This window comes from Vanacampus margaritifer, chromosome 10 (genome assembly GCF_051991255.1).
Source record: "Vanacampus margaritifer isolate UIUO_Vmar chromosome 10, RoL_Vmar_1.0, whole genome shotgun sequence".
NCBI classification, from domain to species: Eukaryota; Metazoa; Chordata; class Actinopteri; order Syngnathiformes; family Syngnathidae; genus Vanacampus; species Vanacampus margaritifer.
In genome coordinates this window covers 22,216,005-22,243,140 of record NC_135441.1, presented here as the reverse complement: position 1 = coordinate 22,243,140, position 27,136 = coordinate 22,216,005, and the positions used below count along the sequence as shown (strand labels likewise).

Below are 27,136 nucleotides of genomic sequence, written 5' to 3'. Positions count from 1 at the left end.
AGCTTCCTTTCCTGTGTTTTGGGTAAGCTCAATGTGCTGTATTGTGTTTAATAAAAGCCCACTAAGTACGAAGCCGGTGAGCGCTTTTTAAGCAGACGAACATCCGCCATTTGGCCACTAGATGGTGCACTAACAGAAAGATCAGATCACAACTGTCATTCAATACTGCGTGTATAAAACATGGACGACCCAAACATAGTTCCGACGGAGCTTCGAGACCGAAAATTTTAGTCGACTTATCCGACTTGGTCAACTTTTTTTTCTTCTTTTAACCAGCCCTAGTTCCTTATAAACATAATTTGTGTTCATTCTTCTATCATGTCAAGGACTATTGACTTCTCATGCACCAAATTTAAAGGGAATGAGAGGACGACGAATCAAGTGTTCACGACATGATGTGCCTGCTTACACCGGTCTGCAAAAATACCAAAACTTAGTCTAGCCCGCCCCTGCGCAGATTTAGACTGCGCCAGACTTGCAAAATAGAGCCCCTAGTGTTAGTCCGTTGTAAATTCCGAATTTTCCAACTGGCAAAGAGGTTCCACTGTACTGCTTTTCTAAGTCAGTGTTCACTCATCACCCGCACATAGCGTGGCTGACCTTAGCTGTCTTCGATTTCCCACGAGCAGTCACTTCTCATGGCTCCGCCTATCTTTGCACCCTCACGCTGCAGATGACTCCCGACGACAACATCCTGTTCAGCACCCTGGAGATGAAGAACGAAATGGGGGGCGCCGGAGATCTGTCCCGGGGCCTGGGAGCACCCGGGGACCCCCGCAACACTATGCTGGCCTACGACAGCTCCACGCTGCCGTACCGCAGGGCGGCCATGGCCCGCCAGAACTATGGCCACAGCGCCTTGGAGCGCCACGCTCAGAAGAAGTCGCGCCTACGGAGACGGGCCTCGCAGCTCAAGGTCAACATCCCGGACTTGTCCGACGTGAACTCTATCGATAAGTGGTCCAGGATGATCTTCCCCACCGTCTTCTCCTTCTTCAACGTGGTCTACTGGCTCTACTACGTCCATTAAGCTCGGCGGCCATTTTGAAGCAGGCTCACAGAGATGGGGATCAGGGGATTTAGCTGGAATAGAGAAATGGTGTGAATGAGTGATGAACGGTGCACCAACTTTTAGCGGGTTCATTTTAGACAACGTGAAGAGAGTGCAAAGACATTTCTGGACAGACAGCAGCAGCGGCAGCACCAACACTACGGTGACTCTTAGCATTTGGGAAACACCTTCCGCGGATTGGACAACCACTTTAAAAACAAGAGTTTTAAAAAGGACAGTAATGGTGCAGGAATTTCAATATATCACTAATATTTGTCATTCGTAGCTTACTCTCTGTGGATCAAATATTTATGCTTGTGTTTGCATATACTTTAAGGATTTGTTTTGTTTAGTATTTACTTCGTAGCCGAGCTGTCTGCATCCGGGAAAGCTTTATAAATGATTTCAAAGGAGTCATCCTTGATAGTCTATTTTCCTATAATTACTGTAAATCCAAAACATCCTTTAAAAAGCATGTTCACGTTTGATTTCATTTGCATCTAAGTTGCCATGAGGATGATAGCGACGATGGCGTGGACGTCGGAATTGGCAGTGCCAATGCTGGGCACAAAAAGACACGATGGACACCTGGTGAAGGAGTTGTTGGACTTTATGTTGTGTTTTTTTTTTTTTTTTTGCTTTTGCAGCACGGACAAAATCAAGTCCAGTTCACCCTGTTTTGTTTTTGTTTGTTTGTTTGTTTTGAACAAAAAAGAACATTTGACTCTTCCTTACTTTCTGCCATGGTGAGAAGAGCTTTAGGGGCGGGGAACGGCTTTAACGGGACAAACTGGTGGAAGAAGATGAATCGGCTGCCCTTTCATTGCAATCAGTTGCTGCATAAATATGGCAATCCACAATCATCTTTATCAGTAGAATTGAATGATAGAAGTATGATACGTTTCATTGTGGTTAGGTTTTTGTTCTGAAAAAAAAAAAAATGTAGATAAATATAAATCATGTTAAAAGAAAAAGAGATGATTCATTTTTATAAATCAATACTCACGTTGTGTAAATATTATCAATTTATTCTATTTAACTGTTGTTGTTTTGCAGTTGAATTACACATTAATAATTTTCCATGCCGCCAAAAAAAAAAGAAAAGAAGAAGAAACGAGCAATTCAACTGAGCTTAAAAAAGAAAAGAAAAATGAAACACAAATTCACAACTTTGCTGTTGATGTGCTTTTTGGACTTTTCTCCCTTTTCTTTCTTTTTAATGGACTCTTGAAGCACCTCCTTGCTGAAACTAAAGCACTTCCAGACACCAGTGGCTACTGGGTCCATGTTTTGTTCTCCGCAAACGACTTAACAAGGACCCCGCTATCCAGGCATTGAAGTCAGGCGTATTTTGTACAAAGTTTATGTAAATTCCAATTGTAATATTTCATAAAGACTGTAAATATGTTGTGTAATGATTGTCAACAACTATGAAGATGTATCTAAATTCAATTAAAACTCAATACAGTCTATCACTTCAATAACAAAGTGCAAGGTGGCATTTTCTTGGCTGGCCTCACACTTTTAGGACCGCTATTCCTTCAATGGACACTCAATGATATGATTGGAAATTCAACATTTTAACCCCAGATTTTGATTATTGTATATTATAGTATGCTAACAAATTACTTGCTTAAAGTAACTTGTGGAATCATTTATATTAATGATATGAGAATGATATACGGTAAATATAAAAAGTCTACACACCCTTATTCGAATGACAGGTTTTTGTGATATAAAAAAAAAAAAAAGATAAATTATTTCAAAACTTTTGTAACCATGACCTACAGATTTAAAAAAAAAATTAAAATGTAAATATATATTTTTGGAGAAAAATAAAAATAAACAAAAGAAATAGTGTGGTTGCACAAGTGCGCACAGCCTCTTATAACTCAAATTGTGGCGGTTCGAAATTAACTAGTCACATTCAATCTCAGGTTAAATGGGAGTCAGCACACCTACCGCCATTGAAAGCACGTGTGTCAAGATCCGGCTCTCGATCGCCCGAGTCCTGCATGTTTTCGAGGTTTCTCTACTCCAACGCACCTGATTCAATGATCAGGATAATTATCAGACTCCTGTAGAGCTTGCTAATTAGCTTGAATATGAATCAGCAGTGTTGAACATGGGAAACCTCTAAAACATGCACATTTTTGGGGGGACTGACCAATAAGTGTTAGGGAAAAAAGTGTCATGAAAAGCCTACTGAAGCATCTGAAATTTAATTCAATTAGAAGCACTTTAAATATCGGCAGGTGTGTGCTGGTCCTCATTTAACATGAGTTTGAATGTAATTAGTTAATTCTGAAGACAACCACATCCCAGTTATAAGAGGGTGCGCACACTTGTGCAACCACATTATTTCAATTGCTTATTTTTACTGTCATTCTCAAAAATGACTTTTTTTTTTTCAAATTCACTTGAGTCACATTAATAATGGAAAAAGTTTGCAATGATTTATCTAAGTCTCATTATTTTATACCACAGAAACCTGGCATTTGAACAGGGGTGTGTAGACTTTATCTACTGTACAGTGCTTCTTTTCCATTTATTTCCTCTGCTGTTTATCCTGTTTAAACTTAAGTATTTTTTTACACATATTGTTAAAATCTTAGATAATTTGAGCAAGAATTGGTTGGTATTAAATAACAAAGTTATGTCCTTTTTTTGGGTGGGTGGGGGCTGGGGGGGACTCTATTTGATCATAATTGTGATATTGTTATCGGTCACATGGTTCTGCTTTCTTTGAGGCATGCAGTGTTCATTTTGACTCAAGTTACCAAATATGTAGCTTTGTGTGTGTACCAGTGGGTGAACAACTAAACTGACACTACTCTGAGTGAGTAGAAAAGTGGTGCTGAATAGAGATTTGAGCATTGAATCTCGGAATGCATAATGGATGGGAAATCCAGAGCCGCATTCATATGGAGGCACTCTGTTGACTTGGGTCCGCAGGAAATAATGACTGCCCAGAAAAAGAAAAAATAAAAGAAGACAGGGAAAGAAAGAAAAAGAAGAAAAAGAGTTCTCCATCGCTCCACTCTGCTGCACTCGCTTCCTTGACCTCAACACTGTTGCAGCCCTTAAATGGCTGCTAGTGAATATTTCATATTGCAAAACACTGAATATTTAATATTTTAAAAGGGATTTTGTCCTAGCTGAGAATAATGTACAACTAATGTTTGATTTCCGACTAAGAACACAATGAAATGACAGTAAAATTGAAGATGTTTGGATCTCCTAAACCGTAAAACATCTACAAAAGTGTAAATGTGGGAAAACAATAGTTTGGAGTGTGTCAAAATTCTTAATGTGAACATTCAAGACCTTAAAACGCTTTGTAAAAATGACAATGGGAAAAGAAAATACTTTGACTTGAGATGATAATTTAAGGTACTTTGTACAAAACCGTACATAAAAGGAGTTGAATGACAAATTATTATTTTTTTGTCGCCTATAATGTGAATGTAAATCAATAGTGACATTCATTGATATGGTATTTTGTCAGAACATAAACACAGTATTGCAGTTCACAAATACATATTTCGACGGACAGCCATGGCAACAAATGATTAAAGATACAACTACGCTAACGCTAATTGTAGTAGTTTAAATTAGTGGGTGCCCTACAAATGTTTCTCTTCAACAAATCGACCAGTCTCATCTTATGTTCCATAACAATATCACACATTCTTCATACATCTGAGCTGACCCGAGAGTATGAAAATATTTTTGGGGTTGATTGATATAGCGGTTAGGTTAGCTTCGCTAGCTCTGGCTAGCTACTAGCGAGATTGGCTGCGAGAAAAGAGGGCAGCAGGCACAAACTGAAACTTCATCTTTGTTGCCATTGTGTTATGTAATAAAGAAAGCAATTCATTGTGCGTTAACAAAGAACTTTATGCTTCATAGAAATTGTTTGCCACAACACATACCAACATAGTGACACTGTTGTGGTAGCTCGTTCTCTGTTCTGAAGATAGATAGCATAGTAAACAAACATCAGTGTCGTAAAGTGACATGTGTTGTGACTGCAATAATTTATGATGACTAAAGTTCTTGTTAGCAGACTGTTAGATATACTTTTATTCTGTAGAATGGAGTTCTACTTACCTTTTACTTATAGTAGAAGCACTGGCCTTGTTCCAACTTCCTTCCCGCCAGTCCTGCTATTCATTAGCAAGGCTAACCACTATGCGTAGCCACTAACATCTTCAATTTGTACTGTCGAACAGAGATATGAGGACTGTGTTGTGTTGTTGGTCGGACATCTTGCTGCTGGCGCGTCGAAAGTCATCTGTAAAATGGCCGATAAGAAGACGAGGTGCCAAAAATATTGTGACTATAGCGATTATAAGACAGTCAGGTGTGGCTCTGTGGTGAAATAATTGACACAAAAAGTTGAATTCCTTTTTTGAGGGTCATTTGTAAAAAATTACGACGTAATTCTCATCTTAATTCTATTTTCCCCTGCCCAAATAATAATAATTTAAAAAAATACATATTTTTTGTACACAACTTTATTTATTTCTTTTTTTAAATTGTTGATCTGCTACTTGTCTTTTTTTCCGTTACAGTGTGAATTCTAATATTTAAAGTCTCTCATTGAATTCATAAAAAATGGAGGCCAGGCTAAACCTCTAATCTTGTGGTCTCGGGGAAGACATGCATGCTCTTAACAGAACTGCATGTCATTTATGAATGTGTGTAAAACAAAACAAAAACATGCTCACGGGTTTAAAAAAAAAAAAAAAAAAAAAAAGGCAAAGTGGTGTAAAATGCGATGTAGCCCGACATGTAATCTGGCTTTATGTTCCTCCATGCATTGCTAAAAAAAAACAGATGCATTATTTCACGGCAATAGACAGATGCTTTGTGCTCTCTTGGCGGGGGGGGGGGGGGGGGGGGGGGGCATTAATGTTGGCATGTATGAGAGAGGAATAAGGCAGATGCTTTCGACTTTGTAGTCTTTCCGTGTCACTGAACTAATTAGGGATGCACAGGACTCTGCTCTGTGGAAGTGTGTGTGTGTGTGTTTTTGGTATCTGTGTGTGTAGTGTGCATTCACAGCTGCGTTACCGTACACTCCATGAGCTATCCAACCACTGATTTTGGCGCACACATCACCCACACCTGACCATTCAAGGACATTGATTGATCGTGAATCTGTGAGGCTGACTTAGACGTGATTAAAAAAAAATCACGCACAATAAGGTCCTGACAGGATGATCATTTATTAAAAATCGGTTTTGTTTATGCTATGCATTCTATCTGGCAGGTGTGCTTTGGTTCTGTGTGTAAATATAGCAACCGTTATCAATGGCGTGACCCCTGTGCAAATCTGGCTTGTTTGAACAGGTTCAGCAGCCTGATCTGGAAAAGACAACATATGTCAACATGAGGAAGTGAACGGCATCCTACATACATGCCATCTGTGCAAAAGCTGCTTTGTTGTAGGCACAAACACATATTTAAAACACCATCATTCAATCGACATTGCGACAGCTCACCGCGCTCTTGAAATAGACAAAACAATCTGCATACATGGTATGTTGCTGTGTTGATTTTTATTAAGTATTAGAAAAAATGAGGGGGAAAACATTTTTATATGAGGAAATTAAAGTTGCAGTGGAGCCTCGATTTAATGGACTAATAGTGGTCGTTAGAGCCGATTGTCATCCGTGTCAAAGTTCTTCTTTCATTGCCTAAAAATATTCCAGTACAGTACAATATTATTGCAAATAAATACAATTGGAATAATTTGATTATTTTTAAAGTTTATCCAAACTTACCTTGATGGTGCTTGGGGGAGGATAACTGCTCATATTTGGTTGCGTTCATGAGCCACTATGTTGACACTTCCTCTTTTCACCTACGATTAGATACTTTTTCACTTTACAAAAACAATTACGTACGTTATCAAAAATTGCATGGTCGAGAGACATGTAGTAACGGAGGTCCACTTTATTGATTTCAGACAAATTCAATGAAATTGGATAGCTAGCATAGAAGAGACAATAAAGGGGGGAGCAATTTCCTATCCGTGCCACAAGATGGCAGCAAAGCACTACTTTTCTATTAGAGAAGGCTATGGTCTGATTAAATGAAGCTCCTCTGTCCACTTCAACATAGTTGCTCGTGTAACACGCGGTGGCTGATCAGCCACTGCTGGATAGCAAAAAAAAAAAAAAGAAAAAAATTGGCTGGAAGTCCACAGTTAACTTAATTTCTTCATAAAATACACTGTGGCGAAACTTTGCACAACGCCATTGCGGATGAACAAAAAAAAAGGGCTTTCACTTAGATTGTGCTTGAGTCCTTTCATTCACAAAAAAAAATGGTGGTTACAAAAGCGATAAACAAAACGTCAACACCAGACTTTACGGCAGCTCCCTTCACTTACGGCAGCCTACAAGCAAGACGAACTAATGGAGCACAAATACTCAAATATTCATAATAAATTTACAAACAAAATAACAAAAATAAAACGCCAAATATAGGTCAGGTAGTTTGTGACTGGTGAACAAAAAATATTCAAATAGAACACAAATAGACAAACATATGTATATTCATATTTTTCTTTTGGCTCTAACATACACTGACGGCAAAAGGTAAAAGTGCAGCATAGGCATAACAAAAACTAAGAGGCGCCACCTTGTGGTGCGGTGCCATACTATGGATTGTTACACTCGTCGCCAAGACGACACACGATTATGCCAAAACAATACTTTGATATTAGCACAAAAACCTAAAAAGGTGAGTTTTTGAGCAAATGGCAAAGGATAGTTTCGCACAAAAATTTGAAAAAGTGAATTTGCAAATAGTGAATCACAAATATGTGTAGGAGCAATATATGTCAAGGTCGAAACTGTACCGGCATAAAAAGTCAGACAGATCCACCTACATTACCAAGCAGCCAAACAGGACAGAAAAAAAAAAAAAAAAAAAAACGATTGCACAGCAACTGTATTACTCGTCACTGGGAAACTGAATGACCTTTGGAATGTGAACACACCTGTCAATGCAAAGGGCGGAGCTAGTCAAAAAGGTGCTGTCACTTGTGTGAATCAGGCCTTAAACACACACACAAGCTGGAAGAGTGAGCCGGCAGCCAGAGGATGGAAAGAAAGAGAGCTTGTTGAGAAGCAGGAGAACAGAGAGCGCTTCCATGGCGTGGTGGAACCCTCTGGCCCTGATCAGGGATGCCCTGACAGGTCAAAGGGTACGGGAGAATGACCTCCGCCACTTGGTGTCTAATCTGCCTTATGAAGGCCTGGAGAAGAAGAAGCAACCCAACCGCTACTTGCCGGGAAACGCTATCAAGACCACCAAATACACCCTCCTCCTCTTTATACCGCTGAATCTCTTTGAGCAGTTTCACCGCCTGGCAAACATCTACTTCGTGGGCCTGGCGATCCTAAATTTCGTGCCCGTGGTGAACGCCTTTGAGCCCGAGGTGGCTCTTATTCCCATCTGTGTCATCCTGTCTCTCACCGCCCTTAAAGACGCCTGGGAGGACTTCAGGAGGTACCAGTCGGACCGGAAGCTCAATAACATGCCCTGCTTCCTCTACAGCAGGTAACATCCTAAGCACACGCGTGCATTGAGAGCAAAATGGTGCATTCAAGGCACCTCTGTGATCAAAATAAACGTCTTGCATGAGTGTGTGCAGCCACAGCGCGCGTGTGTGTTTTCTCCTCCTCCTCTGCGTTTGAGCCCCCTGTGGGAATTCTTGACTTAGAAATAGAAATTGTGTGGGAGATTATTCCTCTTTTGAAGAGGCTCACAACAGTATATCTCGCCACGGCATTGTGCACATTTGATGAAAGCCTCAACTGGGTGTTGTGTCAGCAGAGACACTAAGGTTAGCGGGTATCTATTTTTGAATCACTGGTGTAAAATGAATAATTTACAAAGGAGGATAAAACTCCGTCATTTTCCCAACCATTTCAGTGGTGTGATTTTGGAGTTACAGTCAGAGGAGGAGGAGTGGAGTGTGTGTGTGTGTGTGTGTGTGTGTGTGTGTGTGTGTGTGTGTGTCCTTGCATGTGAGGCTGAAGGGTTCCACAAGACTTCCCAGTGATGTATTTAACCTCCATGAGGGTTTGTCATTGGAATCAGACGCCGCTTACTTTTATACTTATTGAGTCATAAAATAACGTGAAAACGTCACGGAGAAATCGATGTATTCTAGTTAGGCTCACTTTGCGAGTGGCAACGTAAGATGGCCGCCGCACATGCAAGTGGTTCCTGTACTGTAGGTCAACATTCCTTGATAATAGAACATGCATAGAACACAAATGAATGTTTCCGTTCAATGGCGGCACCCCCTATACACGTTTATATAACCAAGTATTCGGGTTAGAAAAGGGGTAACCCAGGTCATATAAGGGATCTGCATAATCGGGTGACCATAATCCCATTTCCCAAAAAAAGAGAACACTTGCCCCAGCCTTGAAATTGTGGTACCAGTCGCAGTTACACAGTGTACTTCACCTCCTATTAGTCACGCAATGTCAACCGGACATTTTCATGAATTTATAAAAACCCCTGGACGCCCGAACAGGACGTAAGAAAATGGTCTGGTCCTCCCAAATGTCCTCGCAAGGGAGGATGTTTGGTCACCCTAGCATAAGAGCATATTCGGGGTTTTGCCCTTTAATATAGCCTTTCAAAACTCGAATACTGCCAATATTTGGGTTTTTGAAAAAGTTACTGACTGCATGTAAACGTAATGAATGAGATAAGCACCCTTCCCAGTTTGGACCATATATGGACGGGAGTATTTGAAGTCAATGCAACCAGATTGATAAAACAACAAAGTCTACTGCGGGTTTCCACACAAAAACATAAAGCTTTGACGCGCCTTATCATCTGGGCCATCTAATCTACTTTATCTCGACTTCACACTCTTGTCAATCCTCCTGCGCTCAAGCAACCCAAACAAGAAACTATTGCTGTTCTATAAGAACTGCTCATAAGGTTGTCTGAGGCTACCTTTTCCTTTAATGATGGCAGGCTGAACACATCTAAACCAATCCAAAATAGCCGAATAGATACAGTAGATAGATAGATAGATAGATAGATAGATAGATAGATAGATAGATAGATAGATAGATAGATAGTATTGCTTTTGCTTGTGACGAGAATACAAACCAGGCAGATTGTTAAAGTCAAACGACATTTCATCACATTTTGAAATCAAAATAATCCCCACCAATCAAATTATGAGCCGTATTTCAGTGCCTTTCAAAGAGCAGAGAGCGCCCTTCCACCGAGTAAGACCGCCATTTTGACTTGTGACGTAAACTCGGAACTGTCCGCATTTAATTGTTCAATATCTGTAGATGCTAGCCAGTTAGCTAGATAGATAGCTAGCTCGATAGCTAGCTCGATAGATAGCTAGCTCGATAGATAGATAGATAGCTAGCTCGATAGATAGCTAGCTAGCTCGATAGCTAGCTCGATAGCTAGCTCGATAGATAGATAGATAGATAGATAGATAGATAGATAGATAGATAGATAGATAGATAGATAGATAGATAGATAGATAGATAGATAGATGGATAGATAGTATTGCTTTTGCTTGTGACGAGAATACAAACCAGGCAGATTGTTAAAGTCAAACGACATTTCATCACATTTTGAAATCAAAATAATCCCCACCAATCAAATTATGAGCCGTATTTCAGTGCCTTTCAAAGAGCGGAGAGCGCCCTTCCACCGAGTAAGACCGCCATTTTGACTTGTGACGTAAACTCGGAACTGTCCGCATTTAATTGTTCAATATCTGTAGATGCTAGCCAGTTAGCTAGATAGATAGCTAGCTCGATAGATAGCTAGCTCGATAGATAGATAGATAGCTAGCTCGATAGATAGATAGCTAGCTTGATAGATAGATAGCTAGCTAGCTCGATAGATAGCTAGCTCGATAGATAGATAGATAGCTAGCTCGATAGATAGATAGATAGCTAGCTCGATAGCTAGCTCGATAGCTAGCTCGATAGATAGATAGATAGATAGATAGATAGATAGATAGATAGATAGATAGATAGATAGATAGATAGATAGATAGATAGATAGATAGATAGATAGATAGATAGAAAAAAAAGGCTAAAAATACATTCACTTCAGCTCATTGAATCCCAGGTGTGGTGTTGTGAGGAAGCCAACCGATCAGGTTGTACATGAAGGGCAGCATACCTGCAGTTGTCTGTCACTACTAGTTAGCCAGCGCTTCAAGCAGAGCTACATATACACAAGATATCCCGTGGGAAGCCTCACAACCTGAGGGCAATAAGGCCCCTTGATTCAACTTCTACGAGTAGCATGCATGTGTACAAATCCCTCACGTCTCCTGTGAAAACAATAACGGTGGGTCTTTCAGGAAAGACAAGCAGTTCTTGGAGCGGCGTTGGAAGGATGTGCGAGTGGGTGATTTCGTGAAGGCGCTTTGCAACGAAATCGTCCCTGCAGACCTCCTGCTCTTGCACACATCAGACCGCGATAGGGTGTGCCACATAGAGACGTCCAACCTGGATGGCGAGACCAACCTCAAAGAGAGAAAGGTGGTTCCCGGCCTCTGTGTCACTGTGAGTATACAGCCAGTAATTACACTCATTCTTCTCGTTATTATTGATGACGGTAAAGCAAAGTAAGTTGACGTGTTTTACCGAACATGTTAGTGATGAAGGCTGCCAATATGAATACCACAGCAGTTGGATGACATACAAACACTTTCATCAAGTGCAGCCTTACTGGGTGTCTGATCTAGTAATCATGATGCCATTGTAGAAGGACTGGTCACATGATCTGGATCCGCTCTCTCTTTTCACAGGAGCCCGAGTTTGAACCTGAAAGTTTCAACAGTGTTGTGGTGTGTGAAAGGCCCAACAACAATCTGAATCACTTCAAGTGTTATGTGTGAGTTGCAAATACACTCGAAAGTCAAACACCATCATTCGTGTGACGTTGGTCAATTCTAAATTGCTCCAATTTCAAAATACAATTTTGAATTGACTTTATATTTGGAAAATGTATTTTAGCAGTCAAAACAGTCACCATCATAAAATGTTTATAGCCTCCTACAAGGAAATACTTTGATTAACATTTTAACATTACTGACTGTCGCAGAAGTTGATCATCGTAATGTCAAAAATGATAAAAACAACAACAACAAACGTTTAACTGGACTGAACAAAAAGTGTTTTGAGATTGACGTGGGAAGCTCCACATTCCAAAAGGACGGATACCGGGATTCATGAAACCTTTCAGAGCAGAGCAAAACCTTATTCCTACCTACTCGCTGCACTTTCTGATGCCATCAGAGACATCATTAGACCTGTAATAGACTCTAATCAATTTCCCTGGGAGTTACAAATCGAAGAGCTCATCTCTTCTTGCTGCCCAGCTGTGGCCTAAAAGGCAGACAATTGAAAATGTGGGACGTATACAATGAATGTCTAACAAGGAGTATTCTTTCTTCTGCCACAGGGAGAAACCAAATAAAGAAAAGGTGGGCGCTGGAATTGAGAGTCTGCTGCTTCGAGGTTGCACTGTCAGAAATACCGACCACGCTATCGGCTTTGTGGTGTATGCAGGTATTGTTCACTTTCTCCTACCATCTCTATGGCAGGATTTACACTTCACAGACATACAAATGCCCGGTTGAGATTTAGAAGTCTATCTTTTTATGTATCGGCTCTCCGTCTAGTGTGTATGTACTCTCTACATACGTATATCGTACCCCACCTCTTAGCAGCCATCTGTTAGCATGCTAATATTTACTTAATAGTTTAAAACAAAAAAAAACACAATAAACTCTGTGTCCCTAATATTTTGCCTCTCTGTTTAAGGCATTTTCAAGGACTCATGTTCATTTCCGTCCAATGTTTGCCCCAATTAGGCCCATATTGAATGTGTTCTCGCTAACTGAATGCTAACGCCTTCTCGTCCTATCCTCAAGGCCATGAAACCAAGTCAATGCTGAACAACAATGGGCCGAGATACAAGCGCAGCAAACTGGAGCGGAAACTGAATGTGGACGTCATCTTTTGCGTCATTCTGCTCCTCGCCATGTGTCTCGTCGGAGCACTAGGTCGGTGACGAATTACATAACCAAACCATGAAATCATTATGCACATCAGTTTATGTTCAAAAGCTTTTAAACCTGTGACGGGGCATTCTATTTTTGCGCCAGCCGTTGATTGGTCACTTTGGCCCCAAGCCCGTTTTTCGAAATGACGATGGGGTGTTGGGGGCGAGGAAAGGTGCGGCGCCAAAAATAGCTTCCCTCTTTGTGCCAGTCGATGTGATTAAGCCTCCTGTCCTCACGCGTTTAGGTCACTTTTTTTGGCGGCAGGCACTACCTGGCGCGCCCCCTTACCTGGTGCCTGACAGCAACGGTCATGTGGACAGTCCCAGTCTTTCCAGCTTCTACATGTTCTTCACCATGATCATCCTGCTGCAGGTTGAAACAAGTTTTCACCTCTTGATTTGTCTCTGAAATAGATTTTGGGATTTATTATTTTATTCTCCTCCAGGTCCTGATCCCAATCTCCCTCTATGTTTCCATTGAGCTGGTGAAGATTGGCCAGATCTTCTTCATTATGCATGACATCGATCTTTATGATGAGGAGACAGACAGTCGAATACAGTGTAAAAGTCTGAACATTACAGAGGACCTCGGACAGATTGAGTATATCTTCTCTGACAAGACAGGCACGCTCACCGAGAACAAGATGGTGTTTCGACGTTGCTCCATCATGGGCATGGAGTACCCGCACAAAGAGAATGGTAAACATCAGCAAGCCTATGGCATTACTCTATGCATCAGGATTCCTATTTGCACTTCATACACGCATTGTGAAAGTTGCCCTCAAGCACGAATGGCTCGATACGTGTCAACAATATATAAGGCGAAAGCGATAGTAAGTCAGTGTCAAAGCACAAGTAATTCATTTTTCATTGTTAAACTGTTCCAAACAATTGTTCACCGCAGTGGAATGTGGACATGCGGGAAGGTGTTGTTTTGAAACGAAGACTAAACATGTACTTGACAAAGAACAGATGAGAAATCATTGCTAAAATAATTTACCTCTGCAAGTATCAACAGTAAAGCAGTACTTACCGATTTTTAACATCTTTGCTGATGACCCTAAACCTCATCTTAGTACCAAGACTGGCCTGTGAGAGGCAGTATAGTGCATCCAGACTGCCAAAAATACTTAGAGGAAGAAAAAGTAAAGGAATAATAGAAGACGCTAGGCTAACTGTTATCTCATCTGGTAACTACACTAACACTCTCAGCACCAGATAATAACTAAAGGATTATCTTTTAAAGACAATGCTCAAGCTTTTTATTACGCATGTATGTATGCATCTGGAACCATCAATGTAGTTTTTCAAGTTGGACACTTTTCATGGGAATTAGTTTTTCTCACATTGCAAACTTCAAAAGAGACATAGATAATAAACACTATTTTATTTAGAAGCAGATTATCACGCAAAATAATCTTGATAGTTCTTTACACAACACTTACATTGGACGGTGAATCATGAATGTTTTGGATTGTTTAGATCTAATCTTAAATTAACCTGTTTAATCGTAACATAGCATTGCTTGGGGGGATTTTCAGCCCTCCGCTTGGCTATTATTGATGAGCCAGAATCCGAAGAGGAGGTCATCTATAACCCGCAGCCACAACCCCCACAACGTGGATGGTCTCTGGATGATGAGGACAGCGGCCCTGAAGGCAGACAACGCCACCATGAAAGCAGACACAAGAACAAGTTTGCGGGAAACGCCAAGAGCAACGTGGCCTTCAGCAGTCCACTGGTAGGATGAGCGCTCAGTCAAAATTTGATTCTAGAGATGCTGGAGGGATCCACTGGGGCTTGTAGACTGACTTGGTCTGATACTATGAGGCAGCCAAATAAACAGGAAAATCATGAGGAATTGTCTTGACTGCGCATGATGGTCAGTCTAAAATAGGTTACCCAAGTTCAGGTCTACAGTCATAACGGCACCAATAATTCAATTAAATAAAAACAACCGGTTGTTCATAAACATACGCTTAAAAGGGTTAATACATTTGTTAATTATGACACTATGAAATATCATGACTTGAAAAAGACATTCTGTGGAAAGTTCTTGTCACCATTAAATGTGTTGTTTTAGCAATGCTATTATTAGCATAGGCTATAGAAGTAGACTGACATGCACTAGTGCACATACCTGCGCCAAGGATGAACTGTCGACAAAAGTAAAATGAGAATAGTGTTTCTTTGTTCATGTGTTTGTTGGTTACTTCCCTGTGCATGGAGGATGATAGTTATAATTTTGCAGAATGGAAGAGTCCATTAATGTCAGTGACTAAAACTGTGAAAATATATTTCTATATCCGCAACTTTATCTAAACGTTTTCTACTATCTATTGTTTTGTCATGTCAAATTAGCTCATGTGGAAATAAAAAGAAAAAAGAAAACTATCGGTATTGATGCTTTAAAACGTTTGTACAGAACTGTACCTCTCTAAATAAGCATAGTGCGTTTGTTGAACACATTCTACATACGTAAAACCATTATAAAGCTCAAACTGACTTCTTTTCTTTTTTTTCCCACTCATCCTTTGGTCAGTAGACCTTTTGGACCCAGCAGCCATTGCAGATGGCCGAGCCGCGAGGTGTCAGTGATGAGCACATTTATCTTGGCTCAAAACTGACCCAAGTGTCCGTGACTGGGCATATGGTCATGCTGGGCGCCATTTGGCTCAGACCGCTGATGTCACATAAACGGAAAACATTCACTATAGATTGATTATAATATACGGTAGAGTAATTCAGCGCCTGTATGTTTGTCTACGGAAAACTAAACCATGGCTGAAAGTCTCCACTGAACTCAGCAGCTTTTTATGTCTGTTTGTCTGTCTATTTATCTAGCTAGCTAGCTAGCTTGGCTAGCTATCTAGCTAGCTATAGCTATCTATCTGCAGTATCTACAGATATTGAGCGATTAAATGTGGACAATTCCGAGTTTACGTCACAAGTCAAAATGGCGGTCTTACTCGGTGGAAGGACGCTCCCCGCTCTTTGAAAGGCACTGAAATTTGGCTCATAATTTGATTTGTGGGGATTGTTTTGATTTCAAAATGTGATGAAATGTCATTTGACTTGACCAATCTGCATGGTTTGTATGCTAGTCACAAGCAAAAGCAATACAATATAGCCCGTTTGTTTTCCCTGTATAAAGGAAGCATTTGCATTACATTGCACTACCAGAAAAGCCTGGATGTTTTGAATTGGCCATACTCAGCAGCTTTTTATGTCCTCACCAACAATAAATTAAAAGACCGATTCACTTCACTCGCACAGGAAACTGAGGTGACTCCAGACAGGAAGCTGCTCCGGCAGGTCACCGTCGCAGAGCGTAGCAGCAGCATCCAGAAGATGGATCCATACCTAGACTTTTTTCTGGCTCTCGCCATTTGCAACACGGTGGTGGTTTCCATGGCAACAGCTCGGAGACAGAGGGTGAGTGTTCTGTTTACTGTCACTGTGGATGGGAAATAAAGATGGAAAGGAGAAAAGATGACAGAGGGATTTGTTCTTTTAATAGAAAAATACATTTATTTTTGTGTCCAGCCCACATGCTTACATGACATTGTATGACATGAAATGTCCTGTCATGAATAAATAAATAAATAAATAAATACACATAAAGAGCCAGAAAGAAAATCAACTTAAATATTGTATACTTATTATTTAATGACTTAAGGATTCTGGTGTATATATTCCCACGTTATATATGAGCAGCTGGCAGGTTAAACTCATATTTAATTGCTTCTCTCAGAATGAAATGAATTCTGCACTTGTTTAAAGTCTCCACTTTCATCAGTGGTCAGTGCTAAATTGCTCCTAATTTGTCTTTGCCAGTTACAAAGATACCGAGCCTTTTCTAAATGAGATCGGTACTAAAGGTGAGATATACAGTGCAGCCGAGGTTACTTCCATTAATTTAGTTATTTTTGGAAAGCAGACAAATGGGAGAAATCAGCTTGACCAACGTTGTGTAATTTAAGATCGAGTGAAACTTTCATCAGCATACAGCCTATGAAAAATATCACATGGTGAACAATTGTATGGTTTTCTTTCAGACGCATGAATATCCGGGCTCCTTCCAGTCAACCAATCCGCTGGATAATTTCTCCAACTTCTTGAAGAAGGCAGGCTCTCTTCGCAACATATTTGCACCCAAAAGGGACCGAACCTTCTCAGACACCTCTTTTAAAGAGGACGACCGCTTTAACCCCTTCCCAAGAACGGATAACTCGGGAGTTTTCTCATCACATGGTGGACGTGATGAGTCCAACGGGTTGTGCTATGAGGCAGAGAGTCCAGACGAGGCCGCTTTGGTGTACGCCGCCAAAGCGTACGGCTTCATTCTGCTGAGCCGCACTCCCGACAGCGTGACAGTGAGGCTACCGTCGGGTCAGGTCCTGGTCTTTGAGGTGCTTGACACCTTGACATTTGACTCCAACAGGAAGAGAATGTCCGTGCTGGTGCGACATCCCATCACCAAAGAGTGTGTGCTATACACTAAAGGTGCAGACTACTCTATCATGGAGCTGCTGGGTGCACCATATGCTGGTGATTATACTTTTCACAGACTGAATAATTAACATCCAAAATGAAACACTCTAAAAACTGTCAAAATTAACCCAAATTCAGTCAAAAAGGGACAACCCAACTTTTTGGGGTTGTTCAACTAACCCAAAAAGTCACTTGTTTATTAAACTAACCCAAAAAGTTAGGTCAAATGAATAACTCACAAAACATGGGGTTGCTTAGTGTGTTGGTCATTTAATTTGAGCCAAATCTCTGGATTAAATAACTCGAAAAGTGTGCTTGACTCATTTTTGACCCAGTTAAATTGGGTTACTCAATTAACACAAAAAGTTCGCTCAAACGAATAACCCACAAAGCAACACAAAAAAGTGGGTTGTTTTGTGGGTTATTAAAAGTAATATGACCCAACATTTTGGATTAAATAACTCAAAAAGTTGTGTCAGTTCATTTTCGACCCAATTCAATTGGGTTAGTTAATTAACCCAAAAAGTTGGGTCAAATGAAACAAATTGAGTTGCTTTGTGGGTTATTAATTTAACTTGGATTGAATAACTAAAAAGTTAGGTCGGTCCATTTTTGACCCAATCTGGGTTATTTTTGACCAAACTGTTTTTTAGAGTGTATGAATACCTTTCTTTTTTGGAAATTTCCAGAACATCTCAGTGGAAATCAGAAGAATGTTGTAGCAGATACTCAGTATCACCTCGACTGCTATGCTAAACAAGGGCTACGTACACTTTGCTTTACGAAGAAGGTACAAATTGAAAATACGAACAATTCAAATCATATTTATACTTCATACAATTGCAACGTTTTCCTTGTTTTTGATGCACGCGCCTCAGATTGTGTGCGCCGAAGACTACGCCGTCTGGTCCATGAGCAGACAGAGCGCGATGGCTGCCATCGATGGCAGAGAGCAGCTCATTATGGACACCGCTGTGCAGCTGGAGACAAATCTCAACCTGCTGGGTAACAACCCAATCCGTCCGCACGCCTGCAAAGCATACATCTGTCTGTAAATCACACGTCTTTCCTGCAGGAGCGACGGGCATTGAGGACCGTCTGCAGGAGAGCGTTCCAGACACCATCCTGGCGCTGCGGGAGGCAGGGATCAAGGTCTGGGTGCTGACTGGTGACAAGCCGGAGACGGCTGTCAACATTGGCTATGCCTGCCGACTTCTGGAAGACGAAGACCTGGTGATTAACATGAGCTGCGATAACAAGGTGAGGAGGCACTTGACTGCCCCAAGTTAGGTCCGAGCTAAGGCAGCACAAAGAGATTGAATATATGGACCATCGCATCTCAAATGCCATCATGTAACAAAACACACTGCACTTACAGTATGAACAAAACTGCATTAAAAAAAAAAATCCATGAAAACATAATGAACTGGTAAAAACTTATGTTTGACCCTTTTGCAGCCCTTTATCTAAATTCTTCATCATATCAAAAGATTTTAGACAATCCTGCACTTTCTAAGTGATGAACTTGAAAGCCCTGACCTCAACCCCATGACACCATTTGGGCGAACAACTTTTATATTTTTTTTAGGAAGAATGGAAGCTGTCAGTAGCTTTAAAAGGAACCCCGACTGTCATGACAAGTTTGCTCTTTAATATTAGCCTCAGTAGCGTTCCTAATGGGACGATCAAAACTTTTGAACGTGTCTGGTACATGACAAGAGCACGGCATCTCCCGATCGCATGTTGTTTCTTTAGGAACGCAACAGGGGCTTACCTTGCGTTCTTTATAGACATTTCACATTGCTCGGCAGAGAGTCTGCCGTTATTCTACACCGCTGCGACGTAAATAACAATGGCGGCGTACGTCCAAATAAAGTTTCTAGAAAATGTATTCAACTGGAAATGATTTTTGACAAACAACAACAACCAAATAAATAATACAGAGCAAACTTATCATGACATTCGGGGTTCCCTTTAAAGAGAAGACGTCGCATAAGAGAATACGCCTTTATTTTTCCAATTCAACCATTATTCTTCATCTTATCTTAAAAATAGTGTACTCAAAACCGTGTAAATCTATCATTGATATTTATTTAACCATTATTTATCTAGGTAAGGCAACAGATTCTCCTTTGCAATACCGACCTGGCCCTGACACAGCAGACAACAGAAAGGAAAAATAACCAAATAAAACATCTGTGCAATAATCAAGCTGTCTTGTCAACATTTTGGATTTACCACACCTGTGAGGTGGAAGGTATTATCTTGGCAAAGGAGAAGCGCTCACTAACAGAATATTTGAAAGAAATTGGCCTTTAAGTGTAAATTTAAAAACAATTAGATATTTATGTTTTATCTAATATATTCATAGGTAAAGAGAGCGTTAGTGTATGTGGCAATTGCACAGGTATTCTAATTTCTACATATATGCATATATGTGACTGGCAAAAAAGTACAGTACATGAATAAACTTATCATCTCACTGCCCATTTAAGATGACAACATTGAATCTTCATGACTGTCATTTAATAGGCTTTAAATTTTGACATTGACTCCCCCCCAATTTTTAAAAGTCATCTAAACATTTGAGCACTTTTATAATATAATGAAAGGTCAAATCCTTCTGAGCAAGGTTCTGGTGTCAGGCGATCCATTCATTACGAGCTGACCAAGTACGATCAGCACGTCTCAAATAGCCTTGAATTGCAGTTCGTCTTTTTTTCATCTGGTGGTGATACACAGGGAGCTTTCCAGATCTCACATAGGACTTGTCATGGATGATAGATGGAGCGAGTTCCCGCCAATACAATAACTAAGCCTATCACATCTAATTAGTAGCTTAATATTGAACCCTCACAGGAAATATCTCTCCTCCCGTGATCTAGAGTGGAGCTTTATTGGTTCACCTATTTTTACCAGCATTGACCACCCAAGGGATGCACTCCTCCAATCATCACCTCACACTGAATATGACATTTTGACTGCATAGGATTGATGGGGGGAAAAACGGGATGTATGTGATGTGACCCACTTTGTATCATGTTCTGCTGAGAGAGGCCTTGTAATTGCTTCAAGTCACTTTTTTTTGTCCACTGCCTACGATCTAGTGTACGTTGTGTTTTTTCTTCGTCATAGTTGTTTGTTACTCAAGTAGCTACTAATGTAGCTCCGGAGGTAATTCTGATTAATCTTAATTTCGTCAACGAAAATTAAACAAAAATAATTTCGTCGACACACATTTTTCACCGGACTAAAACTAGACTAGACTGGACTAAAACAAGCCCTCATTAGGAAACAATAACTGGGACTAAATCCGTATGCGTTTTCATCGACTAATGAAGATGAAGCGAAAATGTACTTCACTTAATAAAAACTGGACTAAAATATATGGACATTTTAGTTCATGAACAGAAATGCGATGAAAATTACATGATTTGGTCAAATCTGGACTCTCCTCATCTGTCACATGTGACGCTGTCATGTGACGCAATAGCACACCCCTTTCAAATGTGCAGCTAGCGAGTGCAACATGCACAAGCACATGGGAAAAGAAGAAGGTGTATTCATGGTGAAAGGTAAACAAAAAATAATAATTAAAAAAAGGAAATTATAGTTGTAATGTAACATTAATCCAACGGCTATAACGTTCCAACAATGTTAATCCGACCGCTAACTAATGCTGGCTAACTTGCTAGCTCATAGCATGGAGCCATTGTAGCCACTTGTTGATATACTGTAATTGTGTGTGAATTTTTTTTCATCAAAAAGAGAAGAGAAAATGTTATCTGATATGTTCAACATTATCTGCTGACAAAAAGTAGACAGGGGGTAAAATGATTGTCCTGACTAAAATTAAGCTAAAACGTTGACAGTTTTTGCTGACTAAAACTAGATGAATAAAATGATGTTTTCTTGGACTACAATATAGACTAAAATGCTAGATTTATAGTCGACTAAAAATGGACTAAATAAAAACTAGATGAGATTAAAAACTAACAAGCGTGATTGAAACTGGACTAAATTTAAAAATGAAAAAATTAAAAAATTAACACAAATTCTAATGAACTCTTTCTTTAGCTCGTATGCACTTCCACCCTGGCCTGCACTCTGGAGGAGGTGAGGAGGTATGAAAACGACCCTCAAAACGTGGACACCACCCCAGACATCTCTCTGGTGATCGATGGACGCACATTGGCCATGCTTATCTCCGAGGATCTGCAGGGCCGCTTTGTGGAGTTGGCAAAGCGCTGCCGCTCCGTGCTCTGCTGTCGGGTCACGCCCTTGCAGAAGAGCGGAGTGGTGAAGCTCATCAGGGAGAAGCTCCGAGTCATGACTCTAGCTGTCGGTAAGTCAAGAAGATTATTTTCACAGTTGTTTGGCCTTGTTGTATATATTGGCATTCATTTCATGAATGACCCTGTTATCCGTTCTCAGGCGGAAAAACAACAGAGTTGTTGTGTAATTGTTTTAAGGTTGCTTGTCCTTATAGACCAATTCATTGATTACGGCATCGGTATGTGTGTAAAAGGACAAACAAAGTCATTGAGCAGGAGGACATTGTTTCCTGAAAGTTTTTTTTATTTACAATAATATGTTCTATGCAGCCCCAATCGTCTAGTATTCTGATGAATATTGTATTTGTGAAATATGAGTTAAGCTGCAAAGTACACCCATTTTTATCCATCTCAGGAGGCGGCCATTTTGTCACTTGTGTGACAACTGGAAATGACATTCACAGTTACTCAGGGCTTAGGTAACAACCAATCACGGCTCAGCTTGGGAACATCACATGACTAAACTCAGAAAACAGGTGAGCTGTTATTGGTCGTTGCTCTTTATCTGAGCCCTGAGCAACCGTGATGTTATTTTAAAGTCGACAGCAAGTGACAAAATGGCCGCCCCCTGAGATGGATAAAAACAGGTGGATTTTTCTGCTTAATTTATATTCCAAGCACAATAATAATTAGAAGGCTGTGGTTAGACTAGTGGGGATACAACGTATTATAAAGAACATTTTGGGGTTGACTTGAATTGATTATGTTATTATTATTATTATTATTATTATTATTATATAGACTATCAGCAAGACAAAGCTTGTTCTTTTTTTGTTTTTATCAGCTGTCCCATTACTTTTGTCCAACGAGTCAATGGCTCAATTCAGAAAATTGAAAAATTGTTCTTTGTTTGACAATGAAAATAAATGCATTTTTAAATAATCAATGGATGTTAAAGATGTTAACCAACGCAACTGCTCTTCAACTTCAACAGGCGATGGCGCCAATGATGTTAACATGATCCAAGCAGCCAATATTGGGATCGGGATTTCCGGTCAGGAGGGGATGCAGGTTTGGAACATGGCCTTTGCCTAAAATGCAAAAAATTAAATGAAAAGGGAATTAGTGTTTGCAATGCTATCTGTCCATACATAGATTATAATAATAAATAAATAGTTTGAACTGTCTAACTTTATCAAATGCTTTTGATTTAAAAATATATATATATACAAAAGCGTAATTTCGCCTTGTCATTTGCAGGCAGTCATGGCGAGTGACTTTGCAATATCTCGCTTCAAGCATCTTAAAAAGCTCCTACTGGTTCACGGACACTGGTGCTACACTCGTCTGGCCAATATGATCATTTACTTCTTCTATAAGAATTTGGTGGGTCTCTAACATAAAGCCGCGTATTCTCTGCCAGTCCTCTGGTCATCTAACCAACTTTTGCGTCACTGATCTCTCCAGGCCAATGTCAACCTGCTCTTCTGGTATCAGTTCTATTGCGGCTTCACAGCCACCGCCATGATGGACTACTGGCTTCTGATTTTCTTCAACCTCTTCTTCACCTCTGCACCCCCCATCATGTTTGGGGTCATGGACAAAGATGTTTCGGCAGAGGTGCTGCTCGGTGTTCCTGAACTCTACAGGACTGGGCAAGGTGCAGGGGTCAGTAAAACACAACTTTTTTCTTCTTCTTTTTTTTTTTAGCTGGAGCTTAATCCAGTAGCAAAAATACAAACACCAGTATACGTAAATCCAGTCATAACTTTAATACAATGTGTGTCGACATTTTAGGAATATCGTTTTTCCACCTTCTGGGTTTCCATGCTTGATGCCTTCTATCAAAGTCTCATTTGCTTCTTCATTCCTTACCTGGTAAGAGAACATTTGGCTGTGGAGTCTACCGTCACTCTACAGTCCGACAAGACCACATCACGTTTTGTTTCCTGCAGGTGTACCAGGATTCGGACGTTGACGTTTTCACATTTGGAATGCCTTTGAACGCAGTTTCTTTAATTACCATCCTGCTGCATCTGTCAATCGAGATCAAAGCCTGGGTGAGCACCAAACAACAACAACAACAACAACAAATTCGTTTTGATTTCAAAACTGTTATAAAAATACAGGAAACATATAGAATTTGCATTATTTCGTTACTATTGAGCAGCAGACACATTTTTGTAATGCATTTCTATGGGTATTTTCACACTTTTATTCTTTGTCATTACTGGTCTTTAAAAAGAGAAAAAAAGTAAAAAGCGCTCATGCTGAAGTTTCATGTTACACACATATTAGGAGGTTTTGAAGTTTTATCTTTCATAGCAAAATTTTCCAGCAATAGTCAAAAAAGATCATGAACACTCACCCCCCAAATACAATAACATGACAATGTCAGTAATTTAGAGTTGTCCTTTTGCCGCATTTTGCCAATGAGCATCGTCCTTGTTGACTTTGGGCCACTTTTGGGAAACTTTCCACTGTCAACATTTCTGACAAAATATGGTGTTTTTGCTTTATTGTGGTTTGCAGACTGTGGTTCACTGGATCATCATGCTGGCCAGCGTTGCTGTGTCCTTCATCCTGACGGTGTCATTCACTTCCTGTGTTACCTGCAACTCGTACTGGACGCTCCAGAACCAACTGGCAGACCCCATTTTCTACCTTATCTGCATCATCACAACAGTGGTGGCCCTGCTGCCCAGGTACAATTGCAAATATGCTCCCCCCCCACCTTTTTAACTCATTGTAATAATAAAAAAACATTGTAACACAGTGATTTAAAATTCATTAATATTTATATTCCTTCGCAAAGGATCACAATGAGAGCAATTAATGGAAATTCAATTTCAGTTATTACACTCCACAATTACAAAATCAGCATAATCGTAAAAAAAAAAGATTATTAAAACAACAAATTTTATAAATTTTGTTTCATCCAAAAGGAACTTGCATAATTATAGTGTTTCAAAGAATTTAAATTCTCTTAATATTTGTATTATTTTTTTTTTTACAATTAAATATTTTCTTGTTTTGTACCAAAAAATAAATGATCGTCCTACTGCACACAAGTTTTTGCCAATATAAATTAATCTTATTATAAATATATATTATTATCTGTTTGGTCCAAAAGGAACTTACATAATTAGAATGTTTCTATTTTTTAATTAGTCTTAATATTTTAAATGTTGAAACATTTTCTTGTTTTTTTTTAACCAAAAAACTAATAATTGTTTGAATAATTGTGATTTCAATTATTTTCCCAAATAATCGTGATTTTTATTATTATTTTTTCCATAATCGAGCAGCCCTAGTGACAGTACAGACCACGTAAATGGCATCCATGGATGCAACAGTGCCAAAAGTAACGACATCATTAGCATAATAGCATAAATGCCCAAGTCATTCTTGATTGACTGAAACCAAATAAGCATAAACCATGTGCTTGCTAAGTATTTATTTTTTTCTTGTTTTCCAAAAATGTTTAAATATGATTTAGGCAACTGTGCTATTCAGCTAATGATATATAGTAAAATGTTTCTCTGAGATGTTACTTTGCCCTACTACTGTAATTTTAACAATATTGAGGGAAATTGGTGATGCCTATTTATATATATATATAGCGGGGGAGCACTGTATAACATAAAACAAATTCCGATTCCATCTATTGCCATATGATTTTGGATTTGTAAAACTTTATTATGGCGCAAATGCAATTAACTATAAAAGTCATGAGTGGCTGCTTCTCATCATCCTCAAGTGAGGATATTTAGAAGGAATGCCCTGATTTACATCAAAGTGCCGCATGTTTTTCGCTGGCCTACTTTCTCACCACCGCACTCTCTCCCCCAGGTACATGTTTCACGTGATGAGGAACTCTATCGCCCCCTCCCCGATTGTGCAAGCCAGGCATCTGGACCGCCTGGATGCGTCCACAAAGGAAGCGTGGATCAAAGAGTGGAGGGGCTTCAGGGGTGGAGGGGAGGTCAAACGCTCCGAGTTCCCCGATCCCCCCTCTCCCAGCACTCCTCGGACTCCAACTTCCCCTGATTTCTTAGCGAACGAAATCACACTGAGGGCATTTAAATTATGAAAAAGACCACAAAAATACTGTAATAAAATTAGGATTATAATTTATTCTGAATTTTTATTTTTTTTTTTACATCTGGAAGTAGCTCAACAGCAGTGGAGCACTTTCAGCAGGGAGAGAAAAACTTCACTCCCCTTTGACATGTGAATTATAATTAAACAATTTTCTTGCATCCCTTTGGAGAGCCACAGCGAACAACGCATTAGCCAGAGTTACATTCCTGATGTAAATTCGGGGTAAAAGATGGTAGTAGTGAAAAAATATATTTCACTCTGTAAATAACACATGATTTCTATATGATAGAATGAATTGACTTTAAGGCTGGTCCTACACTGGACAGGATTTTTCTGTTTACATGATTTTGAGTTGTCCTGAAAATGTGTGTGTATGTGTTTCCAACTCGTCAGGTGCCCTGCATACTAACAAGTGTCCACACAGGAAGGTTGATGGAAATTCAATGCTTTAGCTGTAACCACTTGTAAAAAAAAGGGCTTGATTTATCATTGGTATACTTCATTACTGTAGTAGCACTAGCAGTGCCGGTTATATAACGTCGCACAACCTGCAGTTTAATCACTGCTGCGCTCTAGTGTTGGACGGATACAACTGCACAAAGGTCAAAGGGACACAGACGGAAGGAGACAATAAAACGTTCAATAACACTTAACTAGTCTATGAAACGTTAAAAGACGGTTGAGACTATGATAAAAGAATGTATAGGGAACCCACGGGTAATACAGTTGGACACTATGTACCATGCAAATGTCTAAAATCAAATGATTCAAGCATTTTTCCCCCCACATTCTTAGATGTCTTAATAAAAAATCTCCTATATTCTGCTAAATACACCAAAGAGTCGATCATTACAATACAGTGTACATCCACTAGGAACATCCTGGTAGAAACAACTGTTCTCCACTGTTTACCCTGCACCGCAGTAGAGCTGGGCCAATGCAGAGTACAACTTTTGTTACCATGACGACTGGGGGCGGAGCTAGAAGGTTGCGACAAGGTGAGGCTACTAATAACACTGCAGCTCTGCTTACCTTTTAGCTTTGACTTAATAGAAGGTCAGAAACACCAAAACAGAACAGCTCAATTGACACATTTTCTGATGTTCACAAATGATTG

At 39.9% G+C, this 27,136-nt stretch overlaps 2 protein-coding genes across 4 annotated transcripts in view; both read left to right on the top strand.

The window, feature by feature from the left end:
• The window catches only part of gabrb2a (gamma-aminobutyric acid type A receptor subunit beta2a), a 39,639-nt gene extending 37,094 nt beyond the window's left edge, over positions 1 to 2,545 (top strand). For both annotated transcript variants that reach the window (XM_077577650.1, XM_077577649.1), the window contains one exon: positions 674 to 2,545. In XM_077577650.1, the coding sequence (XP_077433776.1) occupies positions 674 to 1,030 (357 nt within the window). In that variant the 3' untranslated portion in view covers positions 1,031 to 2,545. The remainder of the gene's footprint in view (positions 1 to 673) is intronic.
• A 5,603-nt stretch (positions 2,546 to 8,148) lies between these two features.
• atp10b (ATPase phospholipid transporting 10B) lies at positions 8,149 to 26,849 on the top strand. 2 transcript variants are annotated; one of them, XM_077578400.1, is made up of 21 exons: positions 8,149 to 8,629; positions 11,439 to 11,643; positions 11,889 to 11,974; positions 12,545 to 12,651; positions 13,017 to 13,148; positions 13,393 to 13,520; positions 13,594 to 13,846; positions 14,689 to 14,888; positions 16,424 to 16,582; positions 17,206 to 17,698; positions 18,331 to 18,431; positions 18,520 to 18,646; positions 18,717 to 18,901; positions 21,719 to 21,986; positions 22,910 to 22,986; positions 23,176 to 23,301; positions 23,383 to 23,583; positions 23,713 to 23,793; positions 23,871 to 23,975; positions 24,448 to 24,620; positions 25,768 to 26,849. In XM_077578400.1, exons 1-21 carry the CDS (start codon positions 8,220 to 8,222, stop codon positions 26,006 to 26,008), a joined length of 3,858 nt encoding a protein of 1,285 aa, XP_077434526.1. In that variant the 5' UTR covers positions 8,149 to 8,219; the 3' UTR covers positions 26,009 to 26,849. The 2 variants fall into 2 exon arrangements, with proteins under 2 accessions (XP_077434526.1, XP_077434527.1); XM_077578401.1 differs by lacking the exon at positions 8,149 to 8,629 and adding an exon at positions 9,279 to 9,308.
• Positions 26,850 to 27,136: the final 287 nt, after the last annotated feature.

Coding starts and splice junctions, on each gene's coding strand:
- atp10b (XM_077578400.1), top strand. CDS start 8,220: ATGGCGTGGTGGAACCCTCTGGCCCTGATCAGGGATGCCCTGACAGGT. Junction 16,583..17,205: donor CAACAGCTCGGAGACAGAGG/GTGAGTGTTCTG, acceptor GTTTTCTTTCAG/ACGCATGAATATCCGGGCTC. Junction 18,432..18,519: donor CACTTTGCTTTACGAAGAAG/GTACAAATTGAA, acceptor CACGCGCCTCAG/ATTGTGTGCGCCGAAGACTA.